The 27,293-nt window shown below is 37.3% G+C and overlaps 1 protein-coding gene across 1 annotated transcript in view; it reads left to right on the top strand.

The window, feature by feature from the left end:
• FCHO2 (FCH and mu domain containing endocytic adaptor 2) overlaps positions 1-26,571 on the top strand; it is a 77,522-nt gene extending 50,951 nt beyond the window's left edge. The window contains exons 16-25 of the mRNA XM_081317841.1: positions 2,421-2,515; positions 3,618-3,721; positions 3,821-3,950; positions 4,847-4,958; positions 5,847-6,002; positions 19,092-19,224; positions 21,911-22,110; positions 23,391-23,455; positions 24,601-24,765; positions 25,830-26,571. Coding sequence (XP_081173967.1) covers positions 2,421-2,515; positions 3,618-3,721; positions 3,821-3,950; positions 4,847-4,958; positions 5,847-6,002; positions 19,092-19,224; positions 21,911-22,110; positions 23,391-23,455; positions 24,601-24,765; positions 25,830-25,852 — 1,183 coding nt within the window. The 3' untranslated portion in view covers positions 25,853-26,571. The remainder of the gene's footprint in view (positions 1-2,420; positions 2,516-3,617; positions 3,722-3,820; positions 3,951-4,846; positions 4,959-5,846; positions 6,003-19,091; positions 19,225-21,910; positions 22,111-23,390; positions 23,456-24,600; positions 24,766-25,829) is intronic.
• Positions 26,572-27,293: the final 722 nt, after the last annotated feature.

The following is a 27,293-nucleotide window of genomic DNA, read 5'->3' as shown; positions in this document are numbered from 1 at the left end:
CTTAGGTGAATCTGTTTTTCCCATTGATTTTGCTTGTCAGAAGATTGCAAAAGGGGATCACATGACTCTGGGACACTGTGACCATCATAAATATGAATTAGTTGTCAAGCATCTGAATGTAAATCAAGTGACCCCGGGGATGCTGCAACAGTCATAAGTGTGAAAAGTGGTCGTAAGTCACTTTTTTCAGTGCTGTAACTTTGAACGGTCACTAAGCGAACGGTTGTATATCAAGGACTACCTGTACTTCATCACTTTTTTCTTTTTCGGGGGGTGGGTCATCAAGTTTTTGACACCTTGCTAGGCGACTGGTTGTACTTGAATATTGTCATATCCTAAAAGTGGTACAATGTGTGAAAAGGTTGAAAAGCACTGATATAGAGCCATGTGGCAGCAATATTATTATTCAATCATGCATATGGTTCCTTATCTTTGTCTGTACAAGTAGGCCTTCTGTCTTCAGACACAAGAATACACTAAGACTCCTAGAAGTTTAACACTGTTTAAAGTAAATATAAATTATTTTCTTGCTTTTGTAAGATGGCAAACTTTTATTATAAACAATTACAAGTATTGTTTTCAAATACACTTCGATCATATAGAACAGTGCTTTTCAACCTGTGGTACGCATACCACTGGTGGTAGTTCGGCACCTGGCAGGTGGTACGCATATGACGGGTTGAAAAGCACTGTTAACAAAAAGTGTAAAAGTGTAGCGGGGAATGAGCTGAAGCAGCAGCAATGCCGCACTGGCCTGTGGGAAAGTCAGCTGGAGTTTCCCTATCAGCAAATCAACCCCAAGGATAAAACACCCAGACACAAACTGAGCAATGTGGTCTATGCAGTACAATGCGGTGAACCATGTGCAGATCTGTACATTGGGGAAACAAAACAACAACTTCATAAGTGTATGGCACAACATAGGAGAACAAACCCATCAGGACAAGATTCAGCAGTCCACCTGCACTTAAAAGACAAAGGTCACTTTTTCGAAGACAGCCAAGTCCACATTTTGGACAGAGAGGACCGCTGGTTTGAAAGAAGGGTCAAAGAGTCCATCTATGTCAAAATTGAATAGCCTTCTCTCAACAGAGGGGGAGGGATACGACATCATCTATCTCCAGTCTACAACACAGTCCTTTCAACAGTTCCAAGAAGGCTCCACACCCATTTGCACTAGTCAGGTGACCCTGATGACACAGATAAGCCTCTAGGTGGCAGCAACGACTCTAATGAATGGAAAATCCTCTGCAAGGAATATAAATCCTTCCATTCCCCACCATTCAGTCAGAGCTGAAGAAGGCTCTTGGATGTGAAGTGAAACGTCTTCAGAGAGAGAAAAAAAAGAAAGTGCAGTTGCCTCATGAAAAAGCACCTTTGGGGTCTCCAGGAGAAGCTAACTTCTGCTCAAACCTCTTCGCCGTTCATCACAAAATAATTTGGGTTTTTCCTATTTAGAATCCTATCTAATTTCAGGGCAGAATTTTAAAACAGTACTGAACAGCAATTTATAGTTAACAAATTTATCTTCATTTATCGATGCTTATCTTCCTAGAAGTATCATAAGAAGCTGTTAGTCCTACAGGGCAGTTCAGATCAAGGAACAGATGCTGCATTGACCTAAGAGAAATTCTTCATGTGAATTGCATTTAATTAAAATTTAATTATTTTACTTCTATTGTTTTTATATAGTAAATTGTTTAAGAATCTTAGCAATTTAGTAAATTATTTCAGTGTATTTTAAATTTGCTTAAATGTTACAGTTTTATAAAGTTCAATTTTATTTTTATTCTAATTATCTTAAAACTGTACTCAATTGTATTTTGATCACCTACCATAATAATAACATTAACTAGCAAACTAACAATAAGTTTCTGTAGTTGTTAATGAATTTATGCACTATTAATTGTAATTGTCCCAGATACGGTCGTAAGATGACCCTGGGAGCATGGGACAATTTTGCAGTAACCTGTTGCTTTCAGATACCAATCCTGATCAACATATTACATTATCAAGTTCTGTGCAGCAGTACTCAAAACTCATCTGATAAAATTACCTGTGTCTGGGCCTCTATAAATTAGATTTAATGAGCATCTAGTTCTGCCATATTACAGTGCCTTATAAGTTGATATAGCTTTCCACAAATTATGTATGCTTCCCTATACCCATCTAAAGCTTCTACCCCTTCTTTTTCATTCTGTTAGATTCTTGCTTTAAATTTTTAATTGAAGTATCTTTTTTATTTTAGTTTTACTCTTGATGTGTGTTTTTAGATTCTATGTGCTTTTTAATGACTGTATCCTTCCCTCTTTATGCTGGCACATGACTGATAACATTTTGATTGGTTGATTGGTTGTAGTAAGATACATTTTATACATATGTATACTTTGAACTTATTTTCTAAATATCTTGTCCATTAGGAAAAGTAACAATGACCTCTTGGCATGGGACCCACTCTTTAGAAATTCTGGTGATTCATCTTCCCTGACCTCAACAATGTCATCTTCTTCATCTGGTAACATTTCAATCTATGAAAAATTGAAATTATGCTTGTTTTTTAATAAACACTTATATTGAATGTGTGCTATATAAAAGTATTATAAAATACACTAGCAGTCATTCAGATCTGTACTTTTTCATGCTAACATAGTTCTTTAGAAGAAAGAGAAAGGTAACTCTAGGAATTTTTTTATATTTTCTGTAACTTCTAAACATGATAGTCTCTCTTTTCAAAGCTGTCTTTTGATAAAAGCTCTTGCACATGCCATAATGCTATCAAGCATTATTTCAGATGCACAGTAGACTTTGTGAATTATTATTTATATATTTAGAATACGGCATAAAATCTCGGGTGGAATGGAACAACTCGGTATGGCCACTCCATGCGGCCAGCTCGCCACATCCATGTCACTTCTGCCAACTCCCTGCTACCAAGTTGTCGCAGGATAACTCAAAGGGCCAATTCACTGCAGGGACAGTCACCACGGGCAACCTAAGGGAGAGCCAAGCAGGTGGGCAAGCGAATGGATGGGCAGAACAGTGGCTGTGGCGGCTGAGGACTTCCCATTTTCACAGTCCCTGCTGCTGCGGTGAGCTCCAAGCCATGCGGTAGCAGTGGGCGGGGAAGTGATGGAGGCCAGGCGCATCCCATTTTCATACCCGCTGTCACCAAATGGTCCAGACACCACTGTCACTACTGAATGACCCGTAGCGGTGGCGGGGTGTGTGAAAATGGCCTCCCAGGCTCCACCAACTCCCCACCACCTACCCCAACCACCACCACTGCCGAATGATCCAAAACTCAATAATTTTAACTTGAGTAGTAACTATTTCTGCAATTTTATTATAATGTGATTCATTAAAACTCTTTATCGATGCTTTACATATACAATAGCTATAAACAGGATAATGGATTTTTTTCACAGTTCATAAGCTATGGATAATAATTTATAGTAATATACCTATGGTACCTACGTTGAACTATTTTTTAGTTTAGCCGTTTCCTGACTTTTAAAATACTGCTAAATTAATCTTAGATTTAAATATTTTTGGAACAATTTGCTGTTATTTACTAATTAATTGTACAAACAGATTAATATTCTGTAATTGCCTTCCAGGAAGACCAACAACTCCTCTTTCAGTAGGAACATTAGTACCTCCCCCAAGACCAGCTTCTAGACCAAAGTTGACTTCAGGGAAACTCAGTGGAATTAATGAAATTGTAGGTTCATTACATCTTAAGACTAATGATCTTTACTTTCTTAATCATAGCATTGTTAATTTGAACAATAAGTTAATGTTTTTGAATTTTGTTTGTCAGCCAAGACCATTCAGCCCTCCTTTGACCTCCAATTCCAGTCCACCTCCCTCAGCCCCTTTGGCACGTGCAGAGAGTTCTTCCTCGTTATCATCATCTGCTTCACTAAGTGCAATAAATACACCCACCGTTGGTAAGTTATTGTCTGCCACTATTACCTTCACATCGTTTTTAGCTTCTGAAAAAAGATTCCTTATTATTTATAAAGATTTATATGCCACCTAGCTTCATTGTCTCGAGGGACTGTATAACTAAATGGATAATGTAGCATCCAAGCACTCACCCATTCACCCAATACAACAAATCTCTCATAAATCAAAATCAAAAACTATCACCAGAATGAAAATCAATTTTCAACAAAAAGATAGGCAATCCCTAATGTCCAAATGTATATTGAAACACTCCTGCTTTTTTCCCAACTTCCCAAAACAGTAATTACAAGACTGAAAATCCAAACAGAATGATTTCAGGTAATGCTATTTTTCTGTCTCCACCTAACTAGATCTCAATGATTCATACCAAATCTATCCATTTTACCATCACTAGAATATAAACACCCTTATCGTAGATGGATATGGTGTTTTTCAGGAGCAACTAGACACCAAGGCTCCCAACAGTTCAATCACTTGGGCTTACAGAAGGTGAAACTTGCATCAGATATAATAGAAAAAGGTCCACATTTTAGAACTTACAAACATCCACAGAGAACCACTGTATTTCATTATAAAACTGTTGTGTGGGGAAAAATATTTTTATAGTTTATTATTATGACCTTATCTTACTTTGATTTTGGAGTTATTGATTCTGAGCTCTTTTTCATAAAAACACATAATAACCCTAATTCTAATTTCGATATGACATTTAAAAATATTTTTTGCAATGAATTTCCATTAATTAGTGAGGTATTTTGAATTCTGCATCAACGTATACATAATATTTAAAAACAAATGTCATGAAAAATGTAACTATAGAGTTAACAATTGTAGAGTTAATATTATTTAATTGAAGCCTTTACATTATGTATTCTAGGAACTTCACGTGGTCCTAGCCCTATCAGCCTAGGAAGTCAAGATACGTTGCCTGTTGCAATAGCCCTAACTGAATCTGTAAATGCCTACTTCAAAGGAGCAGATCCCACAAAGTCAGTATAATTGTAATTCATTTTGCATTTAAAAATCAGATAAGGTTTCCTTCTTAGTTTTGAGCAAATTTTGAAACTTCAATACATTGATATATTTCAGTAAATATATTAGTAAATTGTGTCACATTTTTAAACAACTGTTGTATTTTGGGAACACGTAACTACTGCAGTATTTTCATCTCTTTTGCTCGACTATTTTATAGACCTTTCAGGTTTACTTTTTTAAAAAATCCCTTTCAACAAAATTCCATCAAATGCATTTTCTTTATATACTTACTGTGGACTGGACTTCAAGCAAAATGTCCTTTCTGTAGAACTAACCATTCCACTCCCCCAAATTCTGACCAGAACTTACCCTTGTCTTCTACAACTAAGGTAGCATTTGTATCTACTTGGCTGGAATGAATGTGGCAGGCTGTCTGCACCAGTGTTTTTTAAACTCGGCAACTTTAAATTGTGGGTTTCAACCAACATGCTGGCTGGGGAATTATGGGAGCTGAAGTCTACACATCTTGAAGTTTCCAAGTTGGAAAAACCCTGGTTTATAGCTTTCACCAAAGGTACAGAATGGCATTTGCAAGAATTCTATCTGGAACATTTCCAAAGATGGTGATTGTGCTTTGGATGCTCAGTGCTTCCTAAAAATAAGAGCAAAGTTGTTCTGAGCAGGTTTATGTGAGGAAAATTGGCTCCCCATTTTGCTTCACCTAAATTCTACAAGATAAGGCAGGGAACTGAGCTTAATTAATTAAAAATGGCAGCTAATACTTGCTTACAGTTTAAATGAATAAATGAGTTTATGTACATTTCAAATCCAATAATATATTTTACTGTGATTCCACTAATTAACTATAAAAGTAACACTTGTCTTTTTACATTTTTCTCTAGATGTATTGTGAAAATAACTGGTGATATGACAGTATCATTCCCAAGTGGGATTATTAAAGTCTTCACTAGCAATCCATCTCCTGCTGTGCTTTGCTTTAGGGTAAAAAACACAAGCAAACTAGAGCAGATTCTTCCAAATGTGCAACTCGTGTACAGGTTTTGTATCTTTTATTTATTATAAAGCCATAAATTTTAATTATCTTTATATAATTTCATTCTACTTGACTTGCAAAATATGCTTCTTTCATAAATACCCTTACATTGCTTGCATTTAAGTTTTATAATTTAATTAAAATTCATTTTATGATTGTGATTAAAATTAACTGTTAATTTCATAGTATTTCATTTTAGAAAACTGTTCTAAATAATTTTAATCCAACTTTCAAGATGGATTAAAAAATCCAGCTATGCTATGTTATGCTAAACTATGCTGTTATGTTATGTTACATTATGATATATTTATTGCTGTTCAACCTGAAATACTTTGAAAGGTTTACAGAATAAATTAAACATTATAATGCCTGATCCCAGACTTATAGTTTAAAAATATTTAACATGAAAAGGAAATGGTGAAAAAAATATGACAGTGTAGATTAGATAATGCTGTAATGTTCTTAAACATTATTGGCTCATTGATTCATAGTTTATTTTATAACTTCTTCAAGACTCATTATTGAAGTATTCCCTTTTCTATTCATTTGCTTTACATAAAACACATAAAATCATGATTTACTATAACCAAAACTGAGGCTATGTCCCAGAAACTCCTTTTTTTCTGCTTTGCTAACTTCATAGGGATAACGTGCAATTGTTCATATTTGATGGAAACAGTATGCAATAGCTACATAAGGGAGTGACTACCTCATGCTAGCTGCCTCTGTTCCTGGGTAACATGTTAAAGGATTTGAGAAAAATATAATTTTAATAGGAGCCCTGGTGGCACAGTGGTTAGAATGCAGTATTTCAGACTAACTCTGCCCACAGCCTTGGGTTTGATCCTGATGGGCTCAAGGTTGACTCAGCCTTCCATCCTTCCAAGGTCAGTAAAATGAGGAGCCAGATTGTTGGGACAATATGCTGACATTGTAAACCGCCCAGGGAGTACTGTAAAGCACTGAGGGGCAGTATTATAAGTGTAAGTTAGATTGCTATTATTTGATCAGCATTTATTGTTAAGTGCATTTGATTCTTTCCTTGTGATCTCTCTGGCATTATAAGAATGTATAGAACGTATATTGCGAACTTTTCAAAGCTAAGGGATTTATTTTGACTGTATAGAGCAGCTTCAGCATTCTTTGTGGTCTTTGAGTCACCACATTAGCAGAGATTTAAGAACTTCTCTATATTTGTCCTGAACTTCCTTTAAAGAATATTTCATATGAAATAGTATGAAAAACTGTTTTGTTTCTCTTTAACTTTTGCTTTTATAATTCTAAAGAGAAATGGTCTTTAAATTTGTCATTTCAACTTTCAGTTACAACCTTCCAATAAGGTCTTCAGGTTTGCTTGCTTGCTTAATCAATTAATTAATATATGGCTGATTAGTCACTCATTGGCAGACATTTTGTTACAGTAGTAATTTATGCACATTGATGACCATTCACTTTGCCTTTTGTCCTTGAAATTGTGTTGTAGATTCTTATGTGCACTATATAAAATAAAATTCACTAAATAGGAAATAAACCCTACTCCTAAGAAAAGAGTAGACAGTCACTTGTCTGAAATAGTATAAGTTCTCCTGCTCGAGCAGGGGGTTGGACTAGAAGATTTCCAAAATCCCTTCTAGTTCTGTTCTACTCTACTCTACTCTATTCTATTCTAGAGCTTTATCATGTGAGGAAATGCTCTGGGCTTCAGTGGCTATAACATACAGGTCTTGACACTTAAGGTTTAAAGTTATTCCTTCATTTTATTTTGTTATATTTATTTGGCACCTATCTCGCTGTGGGGCTACTCTAGGCAGCTTGGAACAATAAAAAGGAAGAAATGAAAAGAGTGTAAACAGAAGACATTAGAACAATAAAATAAAATAATGAAAAAGAACACAGCGCAAATACACGAATATGATAACCAAAAAAGGATGGACGGGTGGAGTGCAGAGAACAAGGGGAGACGTGTTATCATTTTCAATGTTAAAATTCATCAGTTTAACAGAACAGATTCTGTTCAAGATCTTTAAGATGGGTTTCTTTTCTTTTCATCTCTTTGCTAATCTATGACATTGTCAGTGTCCTACAAGACCATAACAAACATAAATTGCTCAACTTAGTCCCTTCCTTCACATCTAGAATGAAAAAAGTACCATAAACTATCTTCTGAAAAGTTGTTTTCAGTTCTAACCATGCTTGTTCTGTTCCATTCACAGCTGCCTCCCTGCTGTTCCTTGAATGCAGCTTGTTTCATTGGTATTTCATTCACCTTAAGCTTCTAGTCCTAGGCTTGAATTGGAGGGAATAGTCTCCATCTTAGATCATAATTGGATGGTAATCTATTCAATATTCCTATTCAGACCTGAACATTGTCATTTCCTGACTACAAGGACTCTCCAGATTCATATTGTTCTCTGATAAATAGAATGTCTATTCATTATTGGAATATACATGTTAGTGAACAGGTTCAGCTTAGGGCTTTCCATATTTCATCAACCAATACACCCCTAAAATCACAGATACAGAAAATTATTGTTACTCTGTATGTCTTTCATGATTCCAGCTTTACTATTTAATACTTTCAAAGCACTGTGATCAGTTCTTGGTGTATACATGACTAATTATCAGCATTATTTCAGCATCTCATTCGCTCCTCCTCACTCCAATGCTAAATAATATGTCTGATCTGGCTCCTCAGAAGGGCTTTTGCTGTTCTTGCTACTGAAGCTTGATCTGCTCTGTCATCAACTGGAGAAATTAGGCATTAAGCAGAATAACTGCTAATGTGTTAGGTTTAAAGGTCTTATCAGCTTCAATGTACCATAAATGGCCTCATTTTTCTTAGAATACATTCTGACAATTTCCTTGAAGCCATTCTACCACTACCAGTTTTACTTAAAGTTGGCTTACTTTGCAGATCTATAATTTTTTTCAGATAATTCAACCTATTGGCAGGGCATGAGAGAATAATGTTTCATCTTTTAGCAACTTTCCCTAAATTTTAGTGCAGTTGAAGCAACTCCATATAAGTGTTACCCATCAGCACACCTGGCATCAATTGACCGAGACATAAATTAGGTGGAACTTTGCTTTAAAACTGCCAGTCATCATAACCATATGGTGTACTATTAACATATTTTTGTGGGAGAAAATTTCTTTGTTTCTCTTTTATCTCCTTGACAACAAGAAAGAGTAATGTATGCCTTACTGAGCATATCTATTCTCGTAGCAGCAGATACAAGTAGTTGAACATTCAGAAGACTATATGTCTTGACATTATTTGATTCTGAAATGAAAAAGCACATTCCCATGAAAAGAAGGTTCTCCTATTTTTTCACAGCATCAGAGGAGGATGAGGGTCTCTGTCTAATTGAACACAATTATTTTGTCAGGACTGAAATTTCACATGGCTCCTCTTCTACCCCTCTTCTTCATTTTGAAGACTGTAGACTTCAGTGATGCCTACTTTGAGATTGTTACTTGATTGCAACATATAATTACTTTGGCATCAACATTACCACTTTTGTCTTCCTTTTAGCTGGATCAGTATTATAGTCTAACAAGGATCTGTTATGCTTTAAAAAAAACTACAACCATAATTATTTCCCCTAATTTAGGAGGTATCTGTCTCTGCATAAGGACATCTAAGGCATTTCACATTCCAGGAACTTAATGACAATGCCTTAATTTAAGACCAAAATAAAATGGCACGTAGAGAAAAAACAATTTCTGTATGCCAAGGAAAAGGAATTATAACTGAAAATATTTATCAGGAATAAAATTTTAAAAATGAAAAACTAATTTTTGAAAGTAAAAACTTTGATTACTGCAGCTTCCAGACTTTAGTCCAAAATCTAAGGGATACACTGGGGGAAAAGTACAATGTTCTTGTCATGGTTCCAACAGATGAAACTCTTCAAAGAATTTTGAGGCATTGTTTACCTTAAAGAATCTTTATTCGAGTAGCATGGCATCAGCACTTACATGGTCAAAGCCAAAATCTGAATTCCCCTCCCCTGAACACAGAGTATCAAAGCACAATTCCCTCCTCTAATTAACAGTCATAAATCACATTCTCCAATTAGTTTGAAATGCAGACCTTCTCTCCAGTTCTCCAACCCACCATTTCTTATCTCTTATTTCAAACAGCCTTGAATCATGCACTACTACGATATTGTTATGTCTAATTCCCATACACATTCTATCTCCTCCCTCCCCCAGAATTATCTAATTCTAACTCTAAGAGTAACACATAAGTTAAAGAAAAAGGCTGCCTCTCCATATATTGTGAAAGCAAGAACATTCAATGTTAGCAGCATTGATGTTCGGCCCCTCCCCTTACAAAAAGGACAGATCCTGTAATGTAAACAAAAGCATATATTAGGGACTGTCTCTCGGTTTGTTGGGGTGCTTCTTATAAAACCTTTTGATGAGTCTGTCGGCTTTCACATCGCTAGATTTCACCCAACTAGCTTCAGACAGCGAGTATCCCTTCCATTGAACTAGGTACTGCAATTTCCCCTTAAAAATTCTAGAATCAAGAATACACTTTATTTCATAGTGAGTCTGACCTGCCACTACGAGGGCCCTGGTGCGTTCTTAGGGGGAGGTCTTAAAGTGGAGCCCCAAAAAGGTTTCAGCAAACTGCAATGGAAGACAGGGTGAACTCTCCCCAAAAGCCTTGGGAGTTTCAATTCTACTGTGACCGGGTTGATGATCTTTACGATGGGGAAAGGCCCCAAGAATTTCGGTCCTAATTTCTTACTGGGTAATTTGAGGCATAAATATTTAGTCTACAGATAAACCTTTTCCCCAACTTGGAAAGTTCTTTGGGGAGCCCTCTTTTTATCTGCCTGCTTTTTATAGGTTTTGGAAGTCTTTTTTAAAGCAGTTTTCGTGGTTCTCCAAACTTCTTCCCACCCCCTCACCCATTGATCAAGTGTCTGGGAAGCGGAGGGCACCTGAGGATATTCAGGTATTGGGTGAACTCTTTTCCTGTGGCTATTCTGAAAGGCGTGCAGCCAGTGCTGCTGTGAACAGATTTATTGTAAGCCACCTGTGCGAAGAGGAGGAGGTCGGTCCAGTTTGTTTGTTGGTATGAAACATAACATCTGAGATATTGCTCCACCATTTTGTTAGCAGATTCCATGGCTCCATTGGTAGCTGGATGAAAAGCAGATGATAAGCCTTGAGATGATCCAATTAATTTAAGAAAGCTCCTCCAAAACTTAGCTGTGAACTGCACCCCTCTTTCCGATATTATTCGCTTAGGTAGATATGTTTCAGGAACAATTTAGTCAGTCATTGGGCAGATGGGAGTCCTTTCCAGGCAATGAAATGAGCTTGCTTCAAAAACAGGTCTATCACAGTCCAGATGACAGTATTTCCTCTACTTTCAGGTAGGTCTACTATAAAGTCTGTAGCTATTTCTTCCCATGGTTGAGAAGGGTCTGCCACTAGCTGCAGTAATCCAGGGCGGGGGGGTGTTCCCTGGAATTCTTTTCAAGGTGGCAAATACAGTAGAACTCCTGACATAGTTTTTTCCACATCCCGTTTTAGCTCTGGCCACCAAAACTGCCGGTGGATGAGATGTAGAGTTTTTTAATATCTAAAGCGTCCAGCCTGTTTTACATCATGGCTGTGTTTGAGAGCATTAAGACAGAGGCAAATGCAGTCCCCCCCCCTTGTAAGCCAAACCATCCCCGCATGTTAGGGATGTTTGATTGTCTTTAAACTGTTGATTCATGAGGAGCTCTTGTTTTATTTTCTTTGCCCCAGGGTCATCAGGGTTAGGGGTCCTGCGAGGCTTGAGTTGAGTGGCAGTTTGTGGATTGGAGATAATTGCCTCATTAACCTCTTCGCATTCGCTTTTGTACTGGGGCAATCTCGATAACGCATGAGCTAGGAAGTTTTTTCCTCCTGGTATGTACTTTAGAGTGAAGTTGAAATGGTTAAAGTACTGTGCCCACCTCACCTGCTTTGGGGACAATTTGCAGGGAGTTTTCAGTGCTTCTAGATTTTTGTGTTCTGTCCATACTTCAAAAGGCACCTTGCTCCCTTCTAGATAGTGTCGCCAGTTTATAGCCCCCACCTAATTGCCAATGCCTCCTTCTCCCAGATTGCCCATCTCCTTTCGCTTTCAGTAAATTTTTTCGAGGTGTAGGCACAGGGTTGTAAGACTCCACTTTGGTTCTTTTGCAGTAATACAGCTCCAACAGCCACGTCGCTGGCGTCAGCTTGAATTACAAAGGGCTTTCCTGGGCAGGGGTGTTTTAGGACTGGTTCAGCAGCAAATAGTCTTTTTAAATTCTCAAAAGCTGTTGTGACAGCCCATAGTCTATGCTAGTGGTTGGCTCAGTCGCAACTTCCCTCCTCCTTTGCCTGTTTTGAGTAGTTCTGTCAGGGGTAGGGCAATCTCGGCAAAGGAGGGGATGAATTGACAATAGAAGTTGGCAAAACCTAGAAAACTCTGGAGCTGTTTGCAAGTCTTTGGGGGCTGCCATTCTATTATAGTTCTCACTTTGGCTGGGTCCATTTCAGTGCCCTCGTTGGAAATTCTGTAGCCAAGGTAATCTAATCGGGTCTGGTGAAATTCACATTTTGACAATTTGGCATAAAGCTTCGCATTCAATAGTTTCTTTAACACTTCTCTGACAAGCTTTATATGATCAGTCATATTTGTGCTGTATATCAGGATGTCATCAAGATATACCAGAACCCCTTTGTATAAATGATCATGTAGGACCTCGTTAATCAACTGCATGAATACAGCTGGGGGGCCCTGTAGTCAAAATGGGATGATTTTGAACTGGTAGCTTCCCAAGGGGCAGTTGAAAGCAGTTTTCCACTTGTCTCCCTCCTTTATTCTCACCCGGAATATGCCTCTCTCAGATCTAATTTAGTGAAGACACTCCCCTCACCCGAATCCTCAGTGGCAGACGATCTGGTAGCTCTCCACCGGTCTGGGAAATGCGATATGCAGGAATCCCTTCGTGGTAGCTCAACCTCGTCTGCCTTTGAAGCCCTTGAGGGTGGCAAGGCTGTCTCGAGGAGTCTCCGCTGTGCTGGACCCAATCTGACAATCAGATCAGCTGTCCTAACGGCTTGGGGTTTGCCCCCAGCTGGGAGGCCTGCAAAAGTTCTTTCTCCACCAGCGTGCTGGTGCTGATCTGGTGTGCTGGCTGTCGCTTCCCCCCCTCCCCCAGGGTAGCAGCTGCTGCCGGGATGCTAGCTTCAGGCAATTTCTCTTTCTCCATGATGAAATCTTCCCCGAATCTTTGCCAGCTTATCCCTCAATGATAGGGACAGTGACTGGGGCTCGGGACCCCTAGATAGTTAGGAAAGATGGAGATTTTGGCTTAATGTCATGGTTCCGACAGATGAAACTCTTCAAAGAACTTTGAGGCATTGTTTTATCTTAAAGAATCTTTATTCAAGTAGCATGGCATCGGCACTTACATGGTCGAAGCCAAAATCTGAATTCCCCCCCCAACACAGTATCAAAGCACAATTCCCTCCTCTAATTAACAATCATAAATCACATTCTCTAATTAATTTGAAATGCAGACCTTCCGTCCAGTTCTCCAACCCGCCATTTCTTATCATCTCTTATTTCAAACAGCCTTGAATCATGCACTACTACAATATTGTTATGTCTAACTAATTCCCATACATATTCTACCTTCCCCCCCCCAGTATCATCTAATTCTAACTCTTAAGAGTAACACACAAGTTAAAGAAAAAGGCTGCCTCTCCATATGTTGTCAAAGCAAGAACATTCAATGTTAACAGCATTGACAGTTCTCTTTTTTGCTGCAAAATAAGCTTAGTTAAAAACAACATGTGTTTCTGAATTATTTGTGGAAATAGCTCTGGAGAAATAATCTACAATTTGAATTGCGACCTGAAGATGCAACTGCTGAAATAAATATAGAATAAGATTGTAGACCTTTAAAAAAATCATACCAGAAATACGGAACGTGATTCCACAGGGCTGAGTTTCTATACTAAATGGAAATGCAAACTCACAGGATGTGATGACCCAGGGCACAGCACAGAGGCAATGCAGTCAGCTGGCAATTCAAAACAATTCTTTTATTGCTCCAAATGCTCCCACGTTTGCTGGCAAGCCTCCAACACAAAACACACACACACACACACACACACACACACACACACACACACACACACACACACCCCTTCAGCCAACTCTGGCTGAAAATAGGTTCAAATATAGTCTGATTAGCATAAGCAAGTACTCAAGGCCATAGAAATAACAAGGAAGAAAACATAAACTTAATGAGTCTGTTTGGATCTTAGCTTGCCTGAGGAGTTTTTCAAAAGAGAGAATCCGAAATAAAGTCCGAGGTCTTTTAAACATTCAAGCAACAAGGTCAGTCAGTTCAATAGTCAGAGTTTCCAGGTTTCCAAACAGGAGTCACAGAACAAGAGAACAGCAACAATACCCAACACTCCAAGGATTCAGTGTTTGTTAACAACAAATGCCCCACCCCACAGCGTCTCCTTAAATCTCAATCCCCAGGTGTGCCTTGTGGAGTGGGGCAGGATGCTGTCCTCCCGAGTAATTGAGCCTGCCTGCGTTGTTCCCTCCTTCTCTCCACTCCCCATGTTCTAGGATCAGGTGGGGGTGGGCCTTGCTCATCGCCTGAACTCTGTCTCCCCTGTTCCAATCCTGAAGGGCCCTGGCCTGCCTCAGCCTGCTCTTCCCCACAGTCCTCTGAAGCCACAGACCCCTTGGCCTCCATAGGGCCCTGTTCCAGCTCCATTTCCTCCTCAGATTCCAGATTCAGGCTCAGACGGAGGCATGACACGTGATCAGCAGTGCAACTGCAATGAAGAAATCTCATGGACAAATTTCTTCATAAAGACTTCTAAAGATTGATTTTGTTCATCATTGTAAGGAATTTTTCAAAATTGTAAAATATTTTTACAAATAAATGACCTGTAAAGGGTCATTTTATCTTGAACATCTCAATTTATTTTAACGTCGTTTCAACATCTGTGGCATGTTTTTCCTCAGAATTTCTAAGCTAGGTGATTTTTTTTTATTGAAAAGTTTTTCAGTACATTTTATCTTTAACAAAACAAAACCCCTCCCAACCCCCCCTTCCCAACCCACCCCCAACACCTCCCTCCCTCCCTTTCCCCCCTCCCCGACTTCCCAGAGCTAAATACAAGGTATAAAAGTAAAAACAATCATAATCTACCATATGCAAACAACAATAAGCTATTAAATCTATCGCACTTTAACTCTTATAAAATGACTACAAGCAATATAAATATCACATCAATACTTATTCAAATGCTAAATGAAACTTTTTAGTCCCATATTTATTCTGGATATAATCAATCCATTTTTTCCACTCCACAATATATCTCTGTTGCGAATGGTCTTTCAAATACGCCAAGATCTTTGCCATTTCCGCCAGGTTAGAAACTTTTAAAGTCCATTCTTCTATAGTCGGCAGTTCTTCCTTCTTCCAGTATTGCCCTACTAAAAGTCTTGCTGCCGTAATTAAATTCAACATCAACTTAGTGTCCACAACAGCAGTATCAGTAATAATGCCCAGTAAAAACAATTGCGGACAAAACTTTATCCTTTTCTTAAATATCTTCTGCATATTCCACCAGATTTTAATCCAAAATGCTTTAACCTTTTTACAGGTCCACCATATATGAAAGTACGTTGCATCTTCACCACCACACCTCCAACATTTAGGCTGGTAGTTCGGATACATACTTGCTAATTTTTTAGGATCTAAATGCCATCTATAAAACATTTTATAAAAGTTCTCTCTTAAATTTTGAGCTTGCGTAAATTTTACATTTCTCACCCAAATCTTTTCCCAAGTATCCATTGTAATAACTTCTTGAAAATTCTGAGCCTACTTTATCATACAATCTTTAACAAGTTCTGTCTGAATCAATTTCTATCAGTGCAAGATATATCCTTTTAATATGTGCTTGACCCTTATTTCTAATTTGCTTTACCAAATTTTCATCAGTCATTGAAAAACCAATTTTCTGATCTTCTTTCCACCTGGCCTGTAATTGCTCATACTGAAACCAAGTTTGAACAATCTTTTCTCCTCGTAGAAAATTATACGGCTTCAAATGCCATACATTCCTTTCCAAACTATGTGATTTTTTTTATATGCACAATCTCTAAACCTTTTAATTCTATATTTTTTTTGATCTGGAACGTCCAGTTTGCTTCATCTCCCAAAAGTTTTATCAGTTTTTATCATTATACAGTCAGTCATTCTAAAACAGGGCTTTTCAACCAGTGGTATGGGTACCACCTGTGGTACATTGGCACCTGGCAGGGGAGGGGAATGAGCTGAACTGGTGGTAGCACCGTAAAAGCCTGAGCAAGATATGGTTGGAGCTGCAGGGCTGTCAGGGCTCAGCGGAAGTGCCAGGATCAGCACTTCTTCGGATCAGCTCCAGGATCCAGCTGGAGCTTGGCGCTGATCCTGGCACTTCTGAGCCCAGAAGAAGCGCCAATCAGCTGGAATGTTGCAGCATCTCCAGGGTCTTGTGATTTACATTCAGATGCTTGGCAACTGATTCATATTTATGATGGTCACAGTGTCCCAGGGTCATGTGAAGTAACCAAAACCTGCTGCAGCCACCCAGCAGACAGGGGGGGGGGGAATAAAAACCAAACACCCCACCCCACCCCAGCCCTGCTGCCAATCCTCAACAGAAATGCTCACAACAATGAAAACCTCAGACAGGAGGAAGAGCGGCGCCGGGCTCTTGCTTGGCTGTGGCTTGGGAGGCAGTTTTCTCAGTGCCATTGTAACCTCGAACAGTCACTAAGCAAACTGTTGTAAGTCGAGGACTACTTGCACTTCATCACTTTTTTTTTCTTTTTTTTCTTTTTTTTTCTTTTTTGGTCATCAAGTTTTTGACACCTTGCTAGGCGACTGGTGGTACTCAGATGTTGCCATATCCTAAAATTGGAACAAATGGGTGAAAAGGTTGAAAAGCCCTGTTTTAAAAAACTACAAATCAGAGCTATATAAGCAATTCTGTAGCCTTCTGCTGTTTGACTACTTTCAATAAATTCAGTTTTCAGCTTTTCTTCAACTTCATCTCTGAGAAACTGTTCTTGGAGAAAGAAGAGGTTCATACTAGCTTTCTTTGTCTTTTTTGGACAAAGTAATTTAAGCAAAGAAAGACATTTTCTACTTATTAAACATTTGGAGATTAGAGAGAGAACTCTTAAATTTAAGAAATCATAGATAAAACATTGGCATATCAAATCAGAAATCCTCAAGACGGAACTGATCCTTGCAATCATTTGTCAAAAACTCCTTGCATAATTGAAAGCCTTGGAACGTGTAGTTTATATATCACTGCTTCCCAAATCTAGGTAAATTACTCAAAATTGAGAGGACATGGGGGGTGAGGGTGGGTAATGACACATAAATATCCATTATCCGATCATGGATTGACTTAAATTGATTTAAAATGTTTTACCTAGTTAAAAGGAACATTTGATAAACAGTTTTGGATAATGAAGGAAAAAGTTTGGGAGCCACTGGATTAGATCATTTATCATTTCCAGTAGTTCCACTGCACAATATCATGACCATAGACTTTAAAGACTTTTTGATGAAAGTCATGTCATCCCAAGTATCAGGAGATGTACAGGTTTTGTACATAGACCAACACATACTTAAAACCCCATAGATAAAAATATATTATGCTAGAAATGATCTTTCTGCCCAAAGTGGTCATAAAATTTCATGTAAATCAGTCAGTTCTGCTACCATCTATTTCCTCTTTTCTGACATTGAATAGCTTTCTACTCTTGGACATACATCAGTTACATACTAGCTTTCCATCTGGTCTGTAGTAAGGTCTCTGTCATAAATAAATTCTGCCAGTCTCTGCATTTATTGCTTTACTTTTAATGATAGTAGTTTCAAGAAGCCATCATTTTTTCATATGATATTTCTAAGGCTTCTTCAACATAAAAGAGAACAGTATTATCTACAGCTGGGAATTTTCTCAGTCTTAGTAACATGTTCTCAACCATATATTTTTATCATGCCAGAGTTGCTGCATTCTTTTAATCATCTATATATATGATGCTCAGGGACTGCAGTGAAGAACAAATTATTCACCTAATCATTTTTAAGTATAGATAGATGCATATGACCCATTTTTTCTACCCTGTAAGAAGTCCATGTCCTGAGAAAAAGATTTAGGCCTCTATTGATCCCAATGTCATGGAAGAGAATGGGCAGAGTTACCTTCTACATTGCATGATGAAGGGTTGTTTTTTCAACAAAATCCTCAGCTTTGGAAGATTCCTAATGTAGGTTCTGCATAGGTGCATATCCCATTTTCAGTACATGAATGCAACAACATGCAAATAAGTCTCATATGGTACTTAATACTGCAGTCCCTATTAAAATGAGATATAGCATGCAGAAGTAATATATTGCCACAAACATTTCAACACAGCAATTGGAAATGATTATTCATATTTATTTCTAGTTTTTATCATTAATTGAACATCATCATATATTAAATGTGTTCTCAAATATTAAAAATGGTTTGCATATACTATATTATGATCATCTGGCATTATTCTCATATTGGAGAACAAATACTAAAGAGGAGAAAGATTACAGGCCACATGGTAGATTCATGGTAGAACATTGAAGTGCAGAATATCAAATTTATAACTTGGTCTTTAAATCAATACACTATACAAGTTCTTAATTTCATCTTAAAACAAATGGCAAAACGTAAATTATACCTCAGATGCATATTCATAATGTAAAGGCAGGGAGTAAGGCTACAGTTGATATTCAAATATATATATAAATTGGATAGAAAAAAATGGAAAAGAAAAAGTGGAGAAGAATTCAGCAGTTAGTGTTTTGTGTTAGTGTAAAGAGTTATACATAATATTATATTAAACAGAATTCTGCTGTATGCTGCTCAGTGTGCTTGGTGCATGCAGGATTGGGTAGTAAAATGTGTTCTTAATCTTTCAAAGTAATGTGTAAGAAAAGTTTAAATATATGTTTTCATGCCTGCATTTTGTTCACAGTGATCCATCACAAAGTGATTCCAGTGCAAAGGATTTTTGGATGGATATGCAAGCTGTCACAGTCTACCTCAAAAAACTTTCAGAACAGAATCCTTCTGCTTCTTATTACAATGTTGAAGTTCTGAAGTATCAGGTAATTTTTGTACTTTGGTGTTGTGAGTTGAAGATCTTAACTGGCATGAATTACCACCCTACCCCACCTACTAAACACCATATTTACTCAGATTGGTGTGTGCCTTACAGAAATAAGCCTATTGAATAATGACACAGCAGGTTAACATAGAGTCTGCATTTTTAAATTTGAAAACTTAATCAAGCTGTTTAACTAGCTGGTCAGCTAATCAAACAATCAGCTGAAGCAACCCAACTTAACCAGCATAAAAAGTTTAAAATCTTAGAGGATCCCTATGTTTGTTGATTTTATGTTGGGCTTTTGAGTGTAACCATCTTAGTAGCCTTAGGAGGGAAGATACTATCTGCAGGCTGAAGTAGGTCGAAGGATTACGTCATTAGGAGCAAATAGCCAGAGGTAGGCTGATCAGCTATCCAGTACACTGAGTTATCATCCAAAGCTGTCGTCAACACCACATCTCACATCACGTCTGATACTTTTGGAATATTCTGTTTGCTCACTTTGCCCTTTGCTTCAGATATTCATGTTGTGCTTGGGTGCAGGTTCATTGTTGCTAATTAGTAGCGTGGATTATTTTATGTTGCCAGAAGTAGTAAGAATGATTGGCTGATTCCTGAGCAGATACTTAGGAATCCCTAACATCAAAATGTTTTATTGTTCTCACTCCTGCTGATTTCTGCTTCATATTCCTTACAAGCAGCATGGCAGGGTCTTCAAGGTCCTTAAGGACCTTTATACTATACTGCATACTTTCATTGGTAATGGTGAGTTATTTGCTGATTCCTCCAAGTTACCAACATTGGCAGCTGTGGACTCAGATTTACTAAGGAGTCTGTTCCTTTTCTTCCTGTTACCCTCAGTCCCTGGGCTGTTAACAAAAGAGAGTGGGCTGACATGGCAAAAAAATCAGCATCATGCCGTTTCTGCTTCTGCTAGAGGAAATGGCAACACAGCACTAACCTTAAAAATACTCCATATGCCTCTGTCTCTTGACTTCCTTACCAGCAGATCTTGCCCTCCCTACATGAAATATGTCTTTATATTCCACAATCATGGCTTGGGAAGTAAGATTTCCATACTGTGGAGAAGATGGAAGTCCCCTAAACTTCAGGGAAGAACCATAAAATGATTGAATCAGAAAAGGGAGCTTGAGTTTGAAAAAAAGTTAGCATAGCATTGCTGTCTCATCTGTACACATAGAGTACTATGTAATTTGGAAGATTTTTTTTCCTAAATAAAAAATACAGTATTTTTGTACTAATGAGGATAATATCTTTTTAACTATAATGTAAAAGAAGGGACAGAATCTCTCTTAGCCAGTCTGCACAATGCACTGGTTTAAAACCACATTCAAAAGCACATTTAAAAGCTTCTGAAATAGAATATAGGGATGTGGTATCGTCTGAAACAGATAGTCATCCAGATACTGACAGACAGCAATGGTAATCCACTCCAATTCTAGTTGTTTGATTGTTAACAACACCCAATCTAAATTAGCAATAGACTACATAATGGCTCTCCAATCTGCATTGTATATTTATGTAACCCTAGAACAGACATGTCAAACACAAGGCCCGGGGGCCGGATCCGGCCCGCGAAGTGGTTTCATGCGGCCCGCGAAGCCATCCTGGAAACAGTGAGGGAACGGCCCCCACTGCCTTGGCCCTGGCCCAGAGACCCTCCTTCTGCCAGAGACCCTCAGATCTGTCCCACTCCTGCCCAGGCCCCCATAGGCACCCTTGATGCGAATGATGTAGAGCTGGCCACGCCCACCCAGTAGGCCATATGCACTCTAGCCACGCCCACCCAGTAGGCCACGCCCACCCTGGCCATACCCACCCGGCCCCCTGAGGGCAACCGCAATGCTGATGCGGCTCTCAATGAAATTGAGTTTGACACCCCTGCCCTAGAAGGTTCCAGCATCCCAAATCTATCTGCATCACTTCATTCAGTTTCAGCAAATATTAGCAGGGGTGTATTTATAGTATGGAGCAGTTAGCCTGATGGTATGTTAAAATATGTGGTGAAAACAAAAGACAAATTAATTAGAAGTTACAAAACAAGTCTAGTTATAGCACACAACTCAGCATGGAAGATTTGACCCTAGTCCTAACTACATCTCAGAGTGAAGCTGAATGCACAAAAAAGGTTCTCCAGCTGACCAGTGGTCATGTATCAAACATTATTTTAGGTATTCAGGGTTTTAAACATAAGCAACATTTTGAACTGAGTCTAGAAATGATTAACAACTGCTTAAAAAAGAAAGACGTCAGATTCTGAGAGTCCAGTTAGCAACTGAAAGTTGCTAAGAAGATCCAATAGGTTTAACAGAATCAACAAAGAATCAGGACTCCTCTTCACTAGTTCATAGTTTAATCATTTCCTCAGGCAATCAAAGCTATTAGACCCCAAAGAACCATCTGTGAAGCTTACAATATTTAACAATTTCCTATTACATAACATAGGTTAAGTAATAGGTTAAGTAATTCCAACCTAGGGCATTTAACTATACAATTATAATTAAATAATTATTAATACGAGTAATGAAAACATCTCAAAATCTGTATTTTTATGAAATTAGCTTTAATAATAATTGGCTTTTTAGTATATGAAGTGAAAAATGAACTTTGGAAGTCAATGAGTTTTTCAGGATTGATCCTAAAAAGTTGTTCAATTATTTTCAAAGGTATTGTCAAACGGTATCCAGTCTACACCTCTGAATCTTGCCACATATTGGAAATGCAATGCTAGCACAACTGATGTAAGAGTTGATTACAAATACAATCCAGCATCTATGGCAATGCCAAGTATGCTATCCAATATACAAGTCATCGTACCAGTTGATGGAGGTGTAATAAACATGCAGTCACTTCCACCAGCAAAATGGTAACTTTTTTATTATTGATACTGCATTAAATTCATATTAAGATACTTGTCCTGTCTTCTAAAACCATTTGTGAAATCCATTGATTGTTGGTGCTCGAAGCAGTTCTCATGGAACTGAAAGAGGGAAGTGTTGGGAGACCAGTGGGAACTTTATTATGGGGTAGATATTACAGAAGCTTGGTTGATGTACAAAAAGATATTTCCTCATTCCCACTCTTCTCAAGGAATGAAAGTGTTTTTATGTGACACTGAACTGTAAAGACAAGTTGAGATAACTGTTGGTTAGTATCCAACTTAACCAGCAAGGGCTCTTTTTAAATTTCTGGATCTTATCACAAGACTGTTGGTAGAGTTTTCTACGCTGTTAGGGCTGGGACCTATAACTACTTTGTCCTTGGATGAGTATAAAGGTGATTGAGATTCCATGCACCCATGGGCTTGTCCTAATTGATCTTAGTTTCTATGTATCTTGTTTATGATTTACGATTTCTCCAGTGTTGTGTGCCTCTCGGGTTTAACATTTGTATGAAGCTACTGGAAAAGATCTTCCACTAATTTGGGTTGAAATGCCAACACTATGCTGATGGTACTGAATTATACATCATCACCCTAGCCTTAATCAGAGATGCTTTGGAGACAATTAGTATTTGGAGGTTGCAAGGTCCTAGATGGGCCAAAACAACTTTAAATTCCATTCAAGCAAGACAGAATTCCTATTTGTGCAAAGATAACTCTGCTCATTGGCAATCCTGGTGATTTCTCTATAGAAGGGATCGTTACTCTCTGAAGGAACAAGTCCACAATTTAAGGATTACCTCAGACTCATGGTTCCTATTGAAACATGGCCAATATATTCCTCATTCAGCTAAGATGATGCACCAGTTGCAACCCTATTAAGACTGTGAGACCCATACCCACATTACCATCTACATCAATATATTGGGCCGCCTTTGATCATATCTTGGAAACAACATTAGTGCACAATCCAGCAATTAAGATATTAGGACTATATTTGTCATATAACACCAGTTATTTGGTTGTTTCATAGGCTACCAGTTAGTTTCTGAACCTAATCCATCACTCATAAAGCCATGAATAGCTTGGCTCCAGGTTACATTAAGGACTGTCTCTTCCGGGGGGAATATCTAAAATCTGTTCGAGGCTGGAGTCCGATGCATACTTGCATTATATTTTTAAGTACTTGAAAACTTGCCTAAGAGAATCGATGCACAGTAGCAGTATGGAGAACTGCCAATATATGATTTTTTTTTCCCTTATAGGAACTCAGAGCAGATGAAAGCTTTGTGGAAATTAGCTAGTATTTCAGAAAAATCAGAAAATGGCGGTAAGAAGAAATGTTTTAACTATTATAGATAAGAAAACTACCACTGGTATTTTGACAAAAAAATCAATTAAAAGCTAACACCATACTGTATAGTCTATATACAGAAATGGAAATCATTATTTTTCTCCCCAAAGATAGTTTTGATGGATTTTTTTTCATTGACACTATTATATTTTGCAATATTTTATTTATTTATTTAGAAAATTTATATGTCAAAACTGACATTAAGCCTTATCTATTTTTTCATTATAGCACAATAAATTATGAGTACATACTATGTTGAACTGCAGAAAAAAATAAGTTGTGTCAACTATCTCAATACAGAAAAGCCTTAAAAACACAAGAAAAAAATGAAGTAATTTAAACTACAGTCTGTTTAGAATGAAAAAATATGCTTTGATTCACCATATTGAAGTGAGATCTTCTTAACCATGTGAATATAGGTGTATGTAGATCAGGGGTGTCAAACTCGCAATGTCACGTGACATGTAGCGTATCGCAACTTTTTTTCCATTGCCAGCAATGGGATGGGCACGGTTTCACTATGACGCATCCGGCCCGTGGGCCGGCAGTTTGACACCCCTGATGTAGATCAACCAAGCAGACATTTGTACGTCAGTTTTGATCTGAGATTTATAGCAGATTGTTATCTACGTATATACACTTGTATGCATGAGCCACAATAAAGAAAGCTTGGTATAACTAGTCTTATGTATTTTAAAAGGATTCAAGAACAACTACAATGCCAATTAATACATATGCCAATGGAAACATGAGATTCAATACAAAATATATGAAATTACTCCAGTTAATTGAAAAGCCAAGTAAATTAAGAAATTATTATAAAATGACAATATATTTTGGTATAGAAAAATACATAATTATCAATACCTATATCTATTTACACACTCTGTGTTAAACATCAGCCACTGTTACGTTGCTGTAATAAAATTGGTTGATTGTGTTGGTGTTTTGCATCAATTATAATGAAGAATTTTAAAGCACTTTCAACATGAAAAGAAATGTTATTAGATAAATTTTTGTGGAGTTTTAAATGTATTTATCAGTCAAAGATCAGTTGTATTGTACTTATGCTAATAAGCAGACGTCTTTTATCATTTCTCTCTCTCTTCCCTCCTGAATAGGCTCTGGCTCTCTCAGAGCTAAATTTGACCTTTCTGAAGGGCCCAGTAAGCCAACAACACTTGCAGTGCAATTTATCAGTGAGGGAAGCACCCTTTCTGGAGTAGATGTTGAATTAATAGGCACTGGCTATCGGCTTTCCCTAATTAAGAAGAGATTTGTCACTGGTAAGAAGGATAATGCTCTTCTGAGGATAACCTCCTGTAGAGCTAATTTGTAATGTCTGACAATCATTGGTAATATAGAATAATAAGTGTAAAATTTTTTGTAATAGATGTTTGCAGTTAGATAACCCTGTTATTTGTTTGTTTGTTTATCAAATTTATAAGGCCACTCGCTTCACAAAAAGGTGACCCTGGGTTGTATGGAACAAAGTTGTTAAAATGTGTTCTACTTTTAAAAAATGTGTATACTAATTTTGCATCTTGATTAAAACGTGTGTGTGATATATGGGTAGTCCTCAACTTACGACCACATTGAGCCCAAAATTTCTGTTGCAAATTAGACAGCTGTTAAGTGAGTTTTGCTCCATTTTACAACCTTTCTTGAGACAATTGTTAAGTGAATCACTGTAATTGTTAAGTTAGAAACACAGTTGTTAAGTGAATCTGGCTTCCCCATTGACTTTGCTTGTCAGAAGGTCGCAAAAAGTGATCACATGACAAGGGACACTCTAACCATCATAAGGGAGTTGCCACGCGTCTACATTTTGACTACAAAATGGTTGTAAGGGTGAAAAATGGTCATGTCACTATTTCAGTACTGTTATAACTTTGGTCACTAAATAAATTGGTGTAGGTCAAGGACTACCTGTATATATTTATGTATACAGAGAGGGAATATATTAAACCTTTAAAAATCTACAATTTTGTCTGACTTTTGAGACCTAGCCAATTGTATTTTCTTCCCATTCTTCTGGCTCATTTAACAGTTCTATGCCCAGGAAACTCTCCTCCTACATGTAAGGGCAACAAAGGGCATAATAAAGCACACCAGGTTCCTTGGCTGCAACAAGCAGTTCCCAAGGATTCTTCCATCCTTGGAGCCTGGGAGGAAGTGAGAGGATTCATGCAATTCATGAAATCCTCATTTTAGACAGAAGGCTGGGGATCATGAGGACTGAAGTACACAGCCCATGATAGCAAAACATGTGGAGCCTGATTTTAAAAAAAATACTTTTCTATTAATGTTGTTTATTGAGATACTAACTGGAACTTTTTATGTCTTTCAGGACGGTATATGGCAGATTGCTGAACAGCCTGTTAAGAAAACTAGGTTATTTTCCAATGAATAAGAAGTTTATTCATTCTCTTACTATCTTTCCAACACTATTTTTAACATGCATTAATTTTTGAAAACACATTGCATAGTTTTGGAGTTTATACCCAACAAAATGCACTTTTGAAAATAAGTCAGTTTAAAAAATATTCTGTTTTGAAATAGCACTGAAATGAACTCCAACAATATAGAAAATCAGTTGCAATACTGGGAAACAAGATACTGAAATACTTAGTAGTAATGTAGCCTCAGAGCCAAATAGGAGTTATGTGTGGTATTTAAAGTGTGTGATGCTTTGTGATACCTTAAACAAAACTATATTTTAACTTTCTATAAATATTACTGAAGTATATTTTTCAATTTTCAATATTGCCATTCCATAAACAAAACAGTGGCAAAGCATTTTTTTGTTTTCACACTTGTATATTCATGTGTCATATCTTATTAGAGATTATCTATAAAAATAACTTTATTTCCATATATCACATAATTAAATGACCAGTGTTTTATAGCAGATGGTTTTTAAAAATGTAAAGTGCAATGTTTTTTTTAATTGCAATGTACAACAGAGTTATTTACTCCTGCCATTAGTTAACATGATGGGAGTTGTAATTTTAATTAATGCTGTAGATTATTTATTTTTATATGAAATGTGTAATGTTTGTGCCTTTTCAAAGCAGTGCCTGTCAAATTTTTATGTGCTTCTCATTTCTTGTTTTCACTATCTACATCTTCCAATTAGTAAACTTGAAGGAAGTAATTTTATGCTTACAGAATGGAAGAATCAATTGTGTTCTACCTTCCATGTACCCCTCAAATTTGCTAGGGAGGCTTTTCGGGACTTCTGGTGCAGATTTTGTGAGGTCATGAGGCATTTAAATGGGAAGGAGAAGCCAACCTCACTGGAAAATAGGCACAATTGGACATAACCTGGCATTTGGAAATCAAAAGAGAAAATAGCCTTTAAAATAACTTCTGTTGGGTTAAATGCAATAAATTCAGCCATTACAAAGGAAACCTTTTAACTTTTGTCAGTTACCATATAGTATCAACATTTAAAATATCACCAAAGATGTGTAAAATTCTGAAAGTACAGTAAATTTTAAAATAATAAAAAATGCTACACTTCTGAAAAGTGTAGAATTTCCCTCTTCTAGCTACAAAAAGCTGAATTTCATATGTTTTCAAACATATAGAATGAATTTAAGTGTTGCTTGTGAGCAGCGATGTTGTTTTAAAGATCTGTTTTGAGTAAAACAAAAATAATTACTGATAATTTCAATAAATATTTTATGACCACAAATTAAGAGGCAGATAATAGCCCTCACACAAAGAAAATGACCCATTAAGATAAGTTTAATACAAATCCTGTTTTTTAGAACTTATCTATATACCTTAAGAGATTAAATGCAAAAGT

Source organism: Vipera berus (assembly GCF_964194415.1).
Source record: "Vipera berus genome assembly, chromosome: 2".
NCBI lineage: Eukaryota > Metazoa > Chordata > Lepidosauria > Squamata > Viperidae > Vipera > Vipera berus.
This window is presented reverse-complemented; position numbering and strand designations above follow the sequence as displayed.